At 48.4% G+C, this 15,005-nt stretch overlaps 5 protein-coding genes and 1 non-coding gene across 6 annotated transcripts; 2 read left to right on the top strand and 4 right to left on the bottom strand.

The window, feature by feature from the left end:
* Positions 1 to 869: 869 nt before the first annotated feature.
* CC1G_14573 (hypothetical protein) lies at positions 870 to 1,783 on the bottom strand (the record flags this gene model as incomplete). Its single annotated transcript, XM_002911095.1, has 4 exons — positions 870 to 954; positions 1,092 to 1,145; positions 1,213 to 1,272; positions 1,755 to 1,783. 4 exons carry the CDS (start codon positions 1,781 to 1,783, stop codon positions 870 to 872), a joined length of 228 nt encoding a protein of 75 aa, XP_002911141.1.
* A 443-nt stretch (positions 1,784 to 2,226) lies between these two features.
* On the top strand, positions 2,227 to 2,421 carry CC1G_00004 (hypothetical protein; the record flags this gene model as incomplete). Its single annotated transcript, XM_001836816.2, has 2 exons — positions 2,227 to 2,283; positions 2,317 to 2,421. 2 exons carry the CDS (start codon positions 2,227 to 2,229, stop codon positions 2,419 to 2,421), a joined length of 162 nt encoding a protein of 53 aa, XP_001836868.2.
* A 3,581-nt stretch (positions 2,422 to 6,002) lies between these two features.
* CC1G_20110 lies at positions 6,003 to 6,075 on the bottom strand. Its single transcript has one exon. It is a non-coding gene; the product is annotated as a tRNA-Thr (tRNA).
* Positions 6,076 to 10,925: 4,850 nt separating this feature from the next.
* On the bottom strand, positions 10,926 to 12,054 carry CC1G_11376 (nucleolar essential protein 1; the record flags this gene model as incomplete). The annotated part of the gene is made up of 5 exons (XM_001841161.2): positions 10,926 to 10,979; positions 11,030 to 11,097; positions 11,367 to 11,394; positions 11,656 to 11,937; positions 12,049 to 12,054. 5 exons carry the CDS (start codon positions 12,052 to 12,054, stop codon positions 10,926 to 10,928), a joined length of 438 nt encoding a protein of 145 aa, XP_001841213.2.
* Positions 12,055 to 12,221: 167 nt separating this feature from the next.
* On the top strand, positions 12,222 to 13,550 carry CC1G_11377 (SEC14 cytosolic factor). The gene is made up of 4 exons (XM_001841162.2): positions 12,222 to 12,428; positions 12,498 to 12,596; positions 12,676 to 12,745; positions 12,802 to 13,550. Exons 1-4 carry the CDS (start codon positions 12,232 to 12,234, stop codon positions 13,417 to 13,419), a joined length of 984 nt encoding a protein of 327 aa, XP_001841214.1. The 5' UTR covers positions 12,222 to 12,231; the 3' UTR covers positions 13,420 to 13,550.
* Positions 13,551 to 13,641: 91 nt separating this feature from the next.
* CC1G_11378 (porphobilinogen deaminase) lies at positions 13,642 to 14,902 on the bottom strand. Its single transcript, XM_001841163.2, has 3 exons — positions 14,388 to 14,902; positions 14,319 to 14,329; positions 13,642 to 14,268 (listed from the first exon to the last, which is right to left on the bottom strand). The coding sequence occupies exons 1-3, from the start codon at positions 14,877 to 14,879 to the stop codon at positions 13,716 to 13,718; spliced, it is 1,056 nt and encodes a 351-aa protein (XP_001841215.1). The 5' UTR covers positions 14,880 to 14,902; the 3' UTR covers positions 13,642 to 13,715.
* Between the last annotated feature and the right edge of the window lie 103 nt (positions 14,903 to 15,005).

Genomic DNA, 15,005 nt, shown 5'->3' with positions numbered 1-15,005 from the left:
TAAGATTTTGGAGCTCTTTAGGTACGTCCCCAATCCCTAAACCATTTGCCAAAGATAATAGAGGACACCTGCCTTTCTTCAATGCTGTGTAACATGAGGGACATACCTTAGTCCATTTTCTATCAAAGATAGGACCTGTTTGTCAGGGTCAGATACAGCGAGAGAAAAGAGAAGGGATAGCCTTGGTCTCACGTTGTAAGAGTGTGTACCCTTCGTCACAGCTCCAAAGGCTGGCTAGGCCAAAGGACCAGACGGAGATGCCTTACGGCGGAGGGACGAGAGTGTGGGACGACTGAAGCTAAGGCTCAACGGTCGAAGGCGATAGAGAGAGTTTTACTGGGGAACTTAGACTGAGAGATTTGAGGCATATGAACCTAGTCGAGATTCTGGATGAGGTATCTACTACAAATTGAGACAGTACTTATAGAAAGATACCGGCGGGGAAAACTACGGAAGAATCTAAACACAATGACGAAGTACAAGAGAAAAAGAATAAGTCGAAAAACCAAAACAAGAGAGACGAGATCATACACAAGAACATCTAGAGTACTCGAGAACAACTACAACGTCCAATCGTAACCCGGCGGACAAAATCCAAGCAAGAACGTTCGTACGAAAAGGTCATCTGAGCAAACTAGAAATCAAGTGTAGAGAAATAGAAGCGAGAAGAATAACGACACGACGGAATAAGGAATAGAAGAATGACAGAATAAAGACGTACTTCGAATACACAATAATAAAACCCATTTGACAGCTTGCCAAGTGCGCGCCTAAAGTCCACAGAATTATCCGGCAGATCTGAGGGGCTCCAGCACAGCTGCGAGGCCGCGTACGCACGCCAGGTCACGTGATCATGAGGTCACGAGAAACTAGACGGTTTTTGGCTCAAATTCTCGTGACTTTTCCCATGCTCCGAGGACATCGCGCATCAAAGTCAAGAGAGGACCCGACAGGCTGAAATGAAGTGGGTATAACAAATAAAACGTATAAAAGGAAGTATGAATAATAATATCAAGTAGTATTGAGGGTATAGAAAGGGTGTAGTTGTGCATATCAGGACCCGGCAGGTGCACAAGCCCTGACACTGTTACCTCTTGTATTGGATCAGATTCTTTCTGTCTCTCAAGTCGAGTAACCACCCTTTGCTGTTAGAAGGTCAGCGACCTCCTCAAGGTCTAACTCTGTCTCTTTTATTTCCTTAAGAGTGCTTACCTTTGCGAGTGTGCTGCACACGCAGCATCCACTTTCAACGAAAGAATCTGGGTGTATATCCTTACAAAACCCTGAGATAATCCACTTAAGTCACCTAGAAAGTCGGGTCTATTAGACCCTTCAATTTCTGACTTCAAGGGGTCTAATAGACCCTCTGGAAGTGTAAGCTGGGAGGACTGGCCCCCCTCTACTTCAGAAGTCCTTCCACCTCCTCTGGGCTTCTTTAGCTCCTCTTAGCATCCAGCTTTGGCCTTCCAATTCCGTTGTTGATGGCATCTAAAAATCCATCTTGGTGGGGTGTCTGGGGTCCTTCCATGGAAGTCAAGCTCTCTCTGTCCAAGTGGTATTACATTTATATCCAGACCCTTCTGTACATGCATTTCTGTTATTAACAGACTATATCCACAACTCTTTTATCACTACCATTGAAGTAAAACTCTATTTTCCACTTTCAGTGCTTGAAGCTGTTACACCCAAATTCAGAGTTTGGGTCATGCTAGATGTTTGCTCTGTACAATCTCTAATACCAATGTAATACTTACATGCAGATATAGACCATGTTTAAGAGCATTTTCTAAATTGCCATATTATGTTCTCCAAATACTAATGTAGCATTGTTAAACAACTTCCCAAGTTTCTTTAGAAAGTGGAACTCTGTAACAATCAAGTGTTATTGACTTCTTTTGAAAGTGGAACTGGGGAACTCAAATGTTTCCGTCAACTTCCTGGAACTTCTGTTGGAAGTCGAACACCAATAAAAACTGTCTTCAACTTCCACTTCTCATGGAAGTTGGAAGGGGATGGAAGTCAAATGATATGATCATCAATGCCAAGTTGGGTCATATGTCATCATAATTTGTTCCTGAATAATATGACATCATAGCTCCTGTACCTGATCTACATGATATCATTGTAAGGGGTGTGTGGTATAATAGCCTTGCCCTCAGTTCACCACACGCAGACTATGCACGACCAAGTAATATTGGAAGTCAGGTATCTACGTGAATGAACAGGATGAGGTACGATGAGGCTAAGGGAAAAGCTGAGAACGCGCGAGCACTGGCCGTAAGGGTGAGCGTGTCTGATACTAACAATACCAAACAGGCCACTCTAATCTACGGTGCTACAGTACGGTACGTCCTCCTTACATTCTCCCCCTCTGGGCCTGCCATGCAGCCCACTATGTACAGTAAGGCCTGTCTACAATAGTCCAGTCTTAAATAAGCAATGAAAGCAGGAATTAAGTGGCTAATAGTTACTTATGAAAGCAAGAAAGCGAAGCTAGAAAGCGGAGCTGGGGTGAATGAAGGCAGGTACAGAAGTTACGAAGGTTGGTAAGTCGTGTATGAGTAATCGAATGTTTGAAAGTGTGTATTGATAGCGAAGGAAGCAAACAAAGATTAAAATGTTTAATGAGGTAAAGTACGGAGGAAAACACAAGGGAATTGAGATGGTTCTCATGGGGGGTGGGGGAGTGGTCTGGGAGGTGAGGTGTTGTTGGTGGGGCTCGTCTATTGAGCGTTGGGGGCGTCGACGTCCATGGTAGGTTCAATCGATGCAAGGAACATGTCGTCGACGTGAGACTTGATCACTTCCTCAACTGTCGGGCATTCCTTGGGTAAGAGCGCGCTGGGAAGAACCTCGACACCATTGCTGCTGGTGTAGATGGGTGTCTGGGCTGGTTTCCCTTCGAATCGTGCCGTCCTCACCTTGTCGTACATGTTGACAATCTCCTTGGGGCAATACCACTCTGTGTTGTCGATTGGCTTGCCAACAACACAAGCCATCCATTGGTGAGCCCAAATGGCTGCCTGGACTGCCGGGTGGGTGTCCGAGATGAACTGGGTGGAGTCGATAACTTGCCGAAGGAATACCTGCGCAAACAGCGCACAGTTGTCGATATCGCGAGTTGTAAGGCCAACGCCGGCGCACCAAGCGATGATATTAGCAGTTGTAAGTGGTTTGGAGGCGTCATATGGGGTGATCGATCGGTTGGGGGTGACATTGAGGACCATGGTCTTGAGTACCCGATCGTAGAGACCCTTGCATCCAGCCATCTTGCAGAAGGCGATGGAGAATGCAAAGTTCTGGGTCCACGCCTTAGGACCCCGAGCAGGCCCAAGTTGGTGGGCGATGTCCCTCCCTCAGATGCATCGGATACTGACACCGTTCTTGGGGTCCTCAAGGACACCTCGTGGTGCTCCGTTGTAGTATGCGTACTCTGCCCATTTGTCGATGCTGTCAGACGGTTTGGGGTGGGGATATTTGTTGGGGAGATGGTTGGTAGTCGTGTTGGGTCGATTTGGCGGGTTTGGCAACAAGTTATTGGTGTTGTACTGCGAGTTTCGAGGTTGTTTACGATGACGTTGGTCGAGTTGCTCCTGGTGCGTGATCTGCTGTTCCAAAGCCCAGATTCGCTCGTCTCTGGCCTGGATAATGATGTCAGACTCGCGAAGCTGCACTTGGAGCAAGTAGGCCTCGTCGTCTGCACGATTTGCGTGGTTCCTGGCCTCATCCCTCTCCTTCGTCACCTGCTCCAGACTCCTCTTCAACATATCCCTCTCCGCTGCAATCTCACTTGAAAACCTTGCGGCTATCACATCCTCCACCCTCTTTCTATCCCCTCCAAGGTCCAACGTCTTGCTGTGCTCTGCAAAGTAGCAGCATTTGTTGCAGCTCTTGAGATTGTGAGTGATGAGGATCTCTTTGTGGTGAGCCCTCCACTCTAATGTAAATGGGAAAGAAAGTAAAAACGATGAGAGAGAAGGGGAATAGAGTGGAATAGGTAGTTATAAGCGATGTGGTGAATGGGGAAGGGATGTCGAACATGAGCACGAGGTGTGTAATTAATGAAACTGTAGATAAAGCTGAGTTCGAAATGTTAAAGTCAGATTTATCAAGCACGCAACATGCGCCCGTGTTTAGGGGTTGACTTGTCCTTGACCTTGAGGTCTCGAACCTGCTTCACCCCCTGAAGCTGAAGGTAGTTATCAAGTGCTGCTAATTTATTGCAGTTCAGTAACGGTTCCCAAGTGGGCTCACACACAGTCCATCGTACTAGGAATTCCATCGCTTTTCCACTTCCCCGATGGTCGATTATCTCTTCGACATACCATTCCGTATCATCTGGGGTGCCAAAATTGTAAGGTTCGGGCTTTGACGGATTCAGGAATAGCATGTCGTCACTTGGGTAGTGTGGTCTCAACAATCCCACATGGAACTTGGGATGGATTCTCCTCGACTTCAACTGTTCAGGTAAGTCTAGCTCGTATGTTGATGTTTTGGGCCACACTTTCATGACTTTGTAGGGCCCAATAAACTTTGGAACAAGCTTTGAAGCTCTCCCTTGTGAGATTTTTAGGTTCTGGGTGGACAAGTACACCAGATCTCCAACATTAATTGGCGGTTCTTCACGTCGTTTATCATTTGCATGCTTCCTCTGGAATACCCAAGCTGCGATTATGGCATCATGGGCGTCTGCTATGTAGTGGAGTGCCTGGTTGGCGTATGCAGTGATTCCTGGCGGTAATCTGGTCTCGGTTTCCGGGAATGCCTTCAACATCGATGGCATATACCCATAGGTGAGTCCGAATGGCGCAAATCCAGTTGTAGCGCTAACACTCGAGTTGATAGCAAACTCTACCAGAGGGCAACGCGAGATCCAGTCCTTCTGGTCCGGTTGTACTGCACCTCGAAGAATCTGTGTGATACTTTGATTTACACACTCTGTGACTCTGTCTGTCTGAGGGTGGAACAATGCAGACATTAGGAGTTTCGTTTCCCAATAACCAATGGATCTCTCGCCACCATTTCAACGTAAACTTTGAGTCTCTGTCCGATACAATTGACTCTGGTAAGCCATGGAGTCTCACTATCTCTCAGACATAGATTTCGGATAATTCTGACGCTTTGTTTGTCGTGTGGACAGGAATTAGGTGCACCATTGAGGTGAGGCGACAAATTATCACCCAGAGGTAGTTCTTGCTGTTTACCTCTGGGAATGGACCGATGAAGTCCATACCAATCAATTGCCATGGCTTGGTTGGTACGGGTAACGTATGGAGCAGTCCCTGGGGTCATTTATTCTCTCCTTTCAACATCATGCAAGTCTGACACATCCTACAGAACTTCTGGGTGTCAACAAAGATTTTAGGCCACCAATACCATCGTCTGACGTAGTCCTGACGTCCGTTCCAACATGACCAAGAATCTTGTGGGCCTGCTCTAGGACAATTCCTCGGAGCAATTTGTCATTAAACAAGCCAGGGTCATGTGACCCCCCTTCCCAGGAAGCTTCCAGCCTCTCCCCATCCCAAAAAAAATCCAGGAAATTCCACCACCAATCTACTTCCAGCTTCCACTTCCACCTTGGAACTTCCTGTGGACCAAACAAAGGGTATCCACTTCCAATTCCATTCCAGTCATCAAATGTGATGCACTCCAAAATTGATGGGAAGCCAACCTGGAAGCTCCAAAATAGTACCATTTTCCAGAAACAATAAACATAGATGATCAAATCAAATTCTGATTGACAATGAGTATGACATCATTTGTTCCTGTTCCTGATTGTTGTGACATCATGGTGCCTGATGATGTCAATCATTGATGTCATTGATTGACTTCCATCATCAAAAGCCAATCTTATCTTAATTAGTGTGATGTCATCCTTCTCCTCCACCAGTATTTCATCCATATCTCACTCATTTCTTCGATCATCTCATTGATGTAATGAAGGGCTGTTGGCGATGAACTACCAACTGTAGCTGGATCCTTATGTTAAAAGGGAAAAGTGACCACATCCGGATTTGAACCAGAGACCTCCTCTACACATGAGCAACACACTAACCACTGAGCTATATGGTCTTGTTCAAAGCAGGAGTAGGAGGAAGTATAACCTCGATGTGTTTGAAGGGGCTGTGCCACAAGAGGGCTATTCCACATGTTCAGGGACCCTGACCATGACTAGAAAGTGCAGTCAACAGAGTGACATATTCACAATCTAACAGAAGGGGCAGTCAAAGGGAGACAGGAAATCATTAGCAATGAGGGAGGATGGTAGGATTAAGGTGGTTGGTACAATTAGTTAGAAGTTAGTGGAATATGAAGGGAACTTGGAGGATGAGCTGAGCAAAGATGAAAATGAGAGAAGAAAAGCCCAGACACAGATTACTTGGCTTAAATAAGTTGAGTGTAATTTAACGCGAGCGTGCGCGAGCATTTTGTTCCCTTTCATCAGTCAACTGGGAACTTATTATCTTATATAGTATATTGTAGATTTATTCAGTCTCCGCTTTCACTTTCACTTACTTCCTGGATATCTTTCGGTATATTCATGTCAAACTCCCTCTCTCCTGTCATATAGAATACTCTAAGTAACATTAACAGAAAAAAATAAAAATAAAAATAAAAAAGGGGTTATAAAAACTTGTAGCTGCAAAAACACATTGCCGCGGTTGCGTTGGAGTTTGAAACACCCCAATGACGCAATAAGTGGAACTGGGACTCAATCAGTTCCGCTTATTGCATCAGCCAAGCCAATGCCAAGCTAATGCTCCACCGGTACCTGGAGTTGAGGGGGAAAGAAGACAACTACTGATCCTTCATCTTTGGTGCGTTTTCTTTGATTTTGGGCTTGGTGATATGAGACACTAAAATTTTATTTTGCACAACACCGCTGTTGTGGAGGAGATCTGGGTACATGAGGCTGGGGATTCCAGAACGAGGAGGACCATCTATAGACTATATCTCATATATTAATTGTGTGTTTCCCTTGGTCTTGAGCGTATTCAAGCTAATAATTGGTGCTATAAGACGGCCAATCTTTGCGCCTCAAACTGCTGCTGTTCTGAAGAAGTACCCAACCAGGTGCCTGGGCTGGGGGAGGAGAGAGCATCATTCATATCTTGGACATTAATAGTGTGTCTCCCTTGGTTTTGGGCTGGCGTTAAAGGTCATAATTAGTGTCATAGTAGGCTTAACTTTCACACCTCGAACCACTGCCATTCTGAAGTAATATTGGTATCTCCATCATTTGTGCTGTGTTTTAACTTTTCCTCGGTCCTGTGTGTGTTTCAAAGCTGATTAGTTGTGTTATAGGACTGCAAATGATTATGCCAAAGGCCCTCACCATCCTGGAGGAAAGCTCAACCGGGTACCTCATCTGTCGCGAAGAGTGAACACTAAACCAAAACCACAACTAGAACCAGAACCGGCAGGAAATCTTAAGGCGCGATGAGGAAGGCATAACACAAGTATGGGTACGGGTGTACCTGCACCTGTTTGGTGGGTACCTGTGATGTTCAAGAGCCATACCTGTACCCGCAGGTATAGGATAGGTTTTGCTTAGCTTGACCTCTTGTTCTATAGGTATGATGGACTGTTTCTGTAGCTTGATCCCACTGTTTAACTTGTCCTATAGACATTATTTGCTGCTCAACATCGCTCATCGCTAAGGCATAACACGAGTATGGGTACAGGTATACCCTGTCCAGTGTCAAGTGAAAGAGTCCATGGGCAGGGTAATGTCTCAAAGGAAAGAAGACTTCTAGAGAGCAATGAAAAGGGGCTTTAGGTGGGGGTATCAGGTGTGCTTCTAGAACCTGGTGGGTGCCCTGGCGGGTTGGATAACTGGGTGTACGGTGGCCGGCGGGCAAGGTTGAGGGTTCGTACCAGTGTTGAGGTAAAAATGAAAAATAAAGTAAGGTTTGTACCAGTGGTTCCCAATCATAGCCCGGCAGACAAATTTAGAGCTCAAACATGAAGTAGAGAATAAGTCCAAGACTCGACCAGCGGACACATGACAAGGAAAGATATGCCGCGGAAAAGTAAAAGATAATAAGATTTCTAGATTAAGAAATAAAGGAAATGACGTGGAGGGGACCGCCAGACAAGAACACAAAAGAAAAGGCTGAATCAAGACATACTTCTAATCAACAATGCAGAATCAATGACTTCGAAAATACCAAGTGCATGCCTAAAGTCCATAGGAGTTCCCGGCGGATCCAAAATCACGGAGTTGTGGCCAAGTCACGCATCTCATGTCACCTTCCTAATCTGACGGTGCCAGATCATCAGGCGGCAGGCGCGTCTGGCGGAAAGGGAAACTGGCGGCGGTGGGAATGTGAAGTTGGGAGTTCGAATATGGCTGGAGTCGAAAGTCGGACCGGCAGATAATGGTGTCAAGTCAGGGAAGGTGCAAGTGAAGGTGTGCGCGAGCCCTGACAATGGGTCGCCAAAAATCTGTTTGAGACATTGTGGGGAACACGTCTAGCCTAAGCGGGGCTCGAGACGCGTTCCAGCAACGGGGTTTTACGTCTCCAATTTCTTTCTTCTTGACACCTGCTACCCTTGCCCTGACTGTTTGTTCCTGCTTTACTTCAGCTTCTTATTTCTGGTGCTGTTTCGATTATGGTTAAAGAGCTGGATTTTACGGGAACTTTATCTATCTTCCTTACTTTCCACCCATCCTGTACTAGTGACCACCTACCATCCTCGAATCTATTGGTCTTTTCCATCGCATTTTCGGGCTGCGAGCTTGAAGCCCATGGAGCCCAGGACGGTGTGGAGCTTCTTGTTCCATTGCCTCGCAGCTTGCTTGTAGGCCATAGAGCGACTTGTTGAGCTTGAGAACCTTGCCAGCACCGAAGTTGAAGCCCTCTGGCTGAGCCATGTAGATGTCCTCATCCAGATCGCCGTAGGTGAACGCAGAGGAGATGTCCACAGAGCGCAGATGCATGTCCTCAGCTGCAGCAAGAGCAAGAACGAGTCGCAGGGCGGCAGGACGGTAAGTGGGGGCGAATACCTCGGTGAAGTCGATGCCAGGACGCTGGGAGTAGCCTTTGGCGACGAGACGAGCCTTGTAGCGCTCAATGGTGCCATCGGGGTTGAACTTGATCTTGAATACCCATCCACAGGGCAAGGCCTTGACTCCTGGAGGCAAATCCGTTGTAGTCCAAGTGCCGTTGGCTAGCAGAGTCTGTATCTCCTCGATGCGCGGCCTTCCGCCACTTGTCTGCGTTAGGAGACATAGCATGCACCCAATTGCGCGGATCGCCTGAGACAAGACCTGCAAACTCGATTGTGACCCATCCAGCAGCTTCGTCTTCATCATCCTCTTCGTCGTCGCTCGGAATGGCCGGTGTGGGCTCTCTGACCTTCCACCACTCGCCTGGGGGACGTCGGATGCGTGGTGCACGACGCTGAGCGAGGGGAGGCGTAGGAGGCGGCGGAGTTGGTTCAGGGAGTGGCGCCTGAGGTGGAGGAGGCGGCGTTTGAGGAGGGGTCTCTGGTTCAGGAGAAGCAGGCAGAGGTGCAGGCGCAGGCGCAGGGACAGCAGGGGCCACTGGTGGAGCGTCACACTCCCCCAGTTCCTCATCACCGAGGGCGAGAGGAACTCGCACCACAGGCGGAGGTGAGGGAGGATCAGCAGGCGGGGACGTCGATGGGGAGGCTCTGGAGAGGCCAGGGAAGTAGCAGTCGTCGAAGATGGCTCGTTCTGAGATGACGAACTTCTTGGTGGTGGGGTTGTAGAAGTGCAAGCCCTTGTAGCCAGGTGGATAACCTACAAAGATGCACTTTTGCGCGTGCGGCTGAAGCGATTTGCGCTGGTCCTTCTACACAAACACATAGGCCGTGTGTTAGAATTCGTGACTTTGGCACTTCCACTTGGTCGATTCCTTCCGTGTTTGGTATCATTCGAACCGTCTTTTCACGCTTTTTCGAACGGTACCCGAGGGACGGAAATCCGTCCAACGGTTACCGAGATATTACCCTGTTACTTCGTTTTGCTAATAACCCCGAAGCCAAGTGCATTTTCTTACCCGCGATCTTCAAAAAGAGCCCCTACACGTCCAAATCGGCCATGAAATGGTCGAGTTACGCTTGATTTAAGCAATTCAGGCATAACTCGCCCATTTCTGGGTCGTTTTGGACGAAATAAAGCTCAAACCCTGCGGAAAACCCGCAGGGTTGCGGGTAGGGTTTTGGCAGGGTCCGGGTCCGGGTCCTGGCTTTCAGACCCGGGGTTTACCCGTGGTGAACACTACAAGTGGTCAGATATTACACATTGAAATAAATCTGACATCAGACATTTTACTAAAGCCCATCCTACACCCAACATCCCCGTGTCCAATGACCAAACCAAACTTCAAAGACTGTGGATTTCAAGAGCCAATCCGTGAACGTTGCGCTCCGTCTGTTCGACCGGACGACAAGCAATAGCTACGAGCCTCCGGCATTTGTGAGACATCATTCGGCACACCGGTCGATGATAATAGGACGAGTGCTTTCAGTCATTATATACCATCGGCAGAATCAAGCCAAACACGTTGGTAGTTGGTCGATAGGGGTAGCTTCCTACGCGCTGCGTTTCGGCGAGATATGAGGTAGCCCGGACCAACCTGGGGTTGACCGTGAGCGCGACTGTACTTCAACAATAGGAACATATGCAGTCATACAGCGCCCCTGTACATGCGAGGAAGCAGCAGGTATAGCCGCTCGAAGGCTGACAGGTCGGCCAAAAGCTAAAGAGGCTGCTGCAGAGCAGCCAAGGACCAAGGTAAGAAACCACAAGTGAAGACACTGCTTGATGACGGGACCATTGATTCTGAAACAGGTCTGGACCGCCTGGCAGCTTAGGAGGTGCATATATGGAAGGTGCATCGTGGGAGAATATAGAGACGACATGACAACTGGAGCGTATTGAAAACCTACTACTACTGGGTAGTAGCAGGAATAGTATTCGGTGGAAGATGGTCGACAACTGGGTTCTACGAAATAATTAGTTCGACATTCCAAGGGAACGATGGCACGGACGCACCTTGATAACCTTGAGCAATTTTTCGGGTCCATTGACACCTCTAATCGAGAGCTTGTGCAACAGTTGAACTAAATGCCATTAGTGTTCACCACGGGTTAAACCCCAGGGTCTGAAAGCTAGGACCCGGACCCGGACCCTGCCAAAACCCTACCCGCAACCCTGCGGGTTTTCCGCAGGGTTTGAGCTTTATTTCGTCCAAAACGACCCAGAAATGGGCGAGTTATGCCTGAATTGCTTAAATCAAGCGTAACTCGACCATTTCATGGCCGATTTGGACGTGTAGGGGCTCTTTTTGAAGATCGCGGGTAAGAAAATGCATACCCGGACCCGGACCCACCCATACCCCTACCCGAAACCCGCAGGGTCTGCCGTACCCCTGCTTTTCACTAAATGCCATTAGCCATAGGACGAAACCAACGAAGACGAAGCATACCCATAAGCCCACTGAAGCGCTTAAAAGTCCTCGGTATTCTCACATGAGGGTTCACCTCAATAAGAACACCCTTTGCTGTATGAATATAAACTTGCAACAGCCCCGCCTTATTCAACGGTGAATCAAGCAGCGTCAAAAGACACTAAAACCCTAATCAATGATGAATTCGAAGCCATAAACATGCACCACCCACCTGATGCGTAATATCTGGCCTAGCATCCGCAATATCCCTCCCTGTTTTTGCCAAAATTCCCTGATGATCATCGCAATTCAAAAGGGTGTACTTTGCCTCTCCATCCCCCTTGCCATTCCTCCCCTTCCCACCCGACGAAACCTTGTAGGCTTCCAAGCACGCCTGTTCCAAAATAACATACAGCTTTCTCTGATTCGGGCCTTTGGCGACCTGCGCTTGAACAGGCAACATGGAGGGGTTTGCAACTGGTTGGATGGGCGTATGTGGATTTAATCCACCATTCTGTTGTTTTGCTGCATTTTCCTCGATTTAGGCAGGGGACATATAGGTCTCGGTTGTGAATCTCCAGCCACAGTCTATCTTATCATAAATGAGAATGAGATTGAAACATACCTTCATATTCACTCCATCCAAGTCGTCTAAAGAGAGAACCAATTTACTGACTATACGTGCCGAGTGTTTGCACATGCTTGGCAAGAGCATCGATCACATCTGGCGTCGTCCCAATCCATCGTCGCCACATCCCCCGTTGTTCCTCTCCAAATCCCCAATCACACTCATCGTACACATCGGACAATGGCATCGGCAGCTCCCCAACAAGCATCCGCCTCGCCGTTGCCAGCATGGATCGCAGACAAGAACTACCAGCCCCCACCAGGCACCTTGGGCAACCTCACGATGACCCAACTGCACTGCCTGGACAAGCTCAAGAAGGAACTCAAGGAGGAAGGAAAATTCGTCGAGGAGAGGATGGACGATCCTACGCTTCTCAGGTACATCCCTCCAGCCATCGATCCAACCAAAACACGCGATCTAAACACATTTGCTTCACGAAACCACAGATTCTGCAGGGCTCGCAAGTTTGATTACCCCGCCGTCAAGACGATGCTTCTCGATTTCGAGCAGTGGAGGAAGGACTTTGGCGTCGACGAGCTTACAAAGTGAGCTCCAAACTCCTTGCCACCTCACTCCCCATCATCGGAACAATCACCTCCTAACCAACGAGGAATAAACCCCTAGGAACTTTGACTTTAAGGAGAAGGAAGAGGTCAACAAGTACTATCCTCAATACTATCACAAGACAGACAAGGTATGCCGCTCCTTTTCCTCGTGGCCCGATCTCTTTATTAACAAAACACCACGTAGGACGGCCGCCCAATCTATATCGAGCAACTCGGCAAACTCGACATCAACGCGCTCTACAAAATCACAACCCCCGAACGGCAAATCCAACGTCTAGTCTACGAGTACGAAAAATCCCTCTCAACTCGCGTCAAAGTATGCTCCTACACCGCCAAACACCCCGTCGAAACCTTTTGCACAATCCTCGATCTCGGTGGCGTATCCCTTGCCAGCTTTGCCCGCGTACGCGATTTCGTGTCTCAAGCAGCATCAATCGGTCAGAACAGGTACCCTGAAACGATGGGTAAATTCTACATTATCAATGCGCCCTGGGCGTTTACGATGGTGTGGGCTGTGATCAAGCCGTGGTTGGACCCCGTCACCGTCGCCAAGATCCAGATCCTTGGAAGCTCATATAGGGACGAGCTGCTCAAGCAAATCCCAATTGAGAACCTTCCCAAGGAATTCGGCGGACTCTGCGATTGCCCAGGTGGTTGTTCGCTGTCTGATGCTGGTCCCTGGAATGATCAGAACGTGGACGATGTCTTGGCCGCTTTCGAGAAGCTGGTCAATGGACAGACGGAAGAGAAGGAGGGTGAAGAGAAGAAGGAAGGGGAGGCGCCTGCGGCTGCGGCTGCGTAAACATAATTCGTATATTCTTCTTGGTTTCGATTTTTCCTTAATAATTTTTGATTCGTTCGATCCGTTTAGATCTATGTTTATGGATGCTACCTGCATCCTTGCGTACACGTTATAATAATACCCGGGTTTGCATAGACTTTCGTCGAGGCTGTCGCGATCTCGTCTTGATCGTGGAAGTGCCAAATCTGGCTGCGCCCTCACAGTACCATCAACCGCACATCCGGGATTCCGGAACCACCGTCAAAACTGATTAAGCTAGAGCAATTACTCATCGTCCTTTTAATCTACTCCTTCATCTACGGGCCACCCTTAGCATCTGCGACCTTGGCCAACTCGATCCTGTGCTCCCGATCCTTATTAATCTCGTCTAGGATCCTAGTAGCCCCCTTCTCCATCAGCACCTTCGCCAACTTGACACCGACGGCCTCTGCCTCCTCCACACTCGTGACCTTTTCCTTCAAACTCTCCTCCACATGCTCACTTCCATCAAGCGATGTCACGCACCCCGTAATCTCCAACAATTCATCTCCTCCCTCTTTGGTTAGCGTGGTGTAAACACCCACAGGGACACTACACCCTCCCTCCAACACCCTCAGCAACGCGCGCTCAGCACGACACTTCCAATCCGTCCCTCTATGGGTGAGCTTCTGCAAAATCTCTAGAGACTCGAGATCATCATCTCTGATCTCTACTGCCAAAGCGCCTTGAGAAACGGCGTGGTAGAGAGTCGGAGGGTTGAGGTCAGCAGTTATGCGGTCTCCCCATCCGAGTCTGACCAGACCTGCTTTGGCAAGGATGAGAGCGGCGTAAGGACCATCTTCCGCATCAAGTTTTGCAAGTCGGGTGTTCCTAGAATACAAAGATCAATCATGTGCTGTATAAAAATCAAAAATACTCACAAATTCCCTCTCTAAACCGACGATCCTAATGAGCAAAAACCCACTTCAAATGCACTCCAAGGAACTCACCACATCCAAAAACCTCAACCCGGGAAACTTCCTCTTCAACTGGGCAACCCTCCTCACACTACTAGTACCAACCACACTCCCTTCCGGCAAATCCTCCAAACTCTTCCAAACGCCCTCCTTCCCCTTCTTCACAACAAGGGCATCCACCGGATCCTCCCTCTCCAAGATCGCACCAAGAAGACAGCCCTCCGGCAAAGTCGTAGGCACATCCTTCAAACTATGCACAAGCATATCCACTTCCTTATCCTTCAACGCCACCTCCAATTCCTTCGTCCACAGCGCCTTCCCGCCCATCAAGTACAAAGCTTGGGATTGATTCTTGTCCCCTGCCGTCGACATGAACGAGGTCGTGAACTTTGGTTTTGAAGGATCATCGGAAGAGGCATAGAGTTGCTCCAGTTGAGCGAGGACAGAGTTGGCTTGGACTTGGGCCAGCTGGGAGTTGCGCGCTGCAACCACGAACGTCCTTGGTTGTTTAGTCTCTGTCGCCATCGTCGTCGTCGTTGTCGTTATCCAATGGCTGAGAGGACCGGGTAAAGGCTCAGAGATATCTAATCAGAAGGACTGACTGACCGTGGGTATCGGCATCAAACCCGGAACAAATCAGTGCCGGCAAAC

This window comes from Coprinopsis cinerea (genome assembly GCF_000182895.1).
Source record: "Coprinopsis cinerea okayama7#130 chromosome 5 map unlocalized cont3.5, whole genome shotgun sequence".
Classification (NCBI taxonomy): Eukaryota; Fungi; Basidiomycota; class Agaricomycetes; order Agaricales; family Psathyrellaceae; genus Coprinopsis; species Coprinopsis cinerea.
Note: the sequence above shows the minus strand (reverse complement) of the source record. Positions and strands in the feature narration are given on the sequence as shown.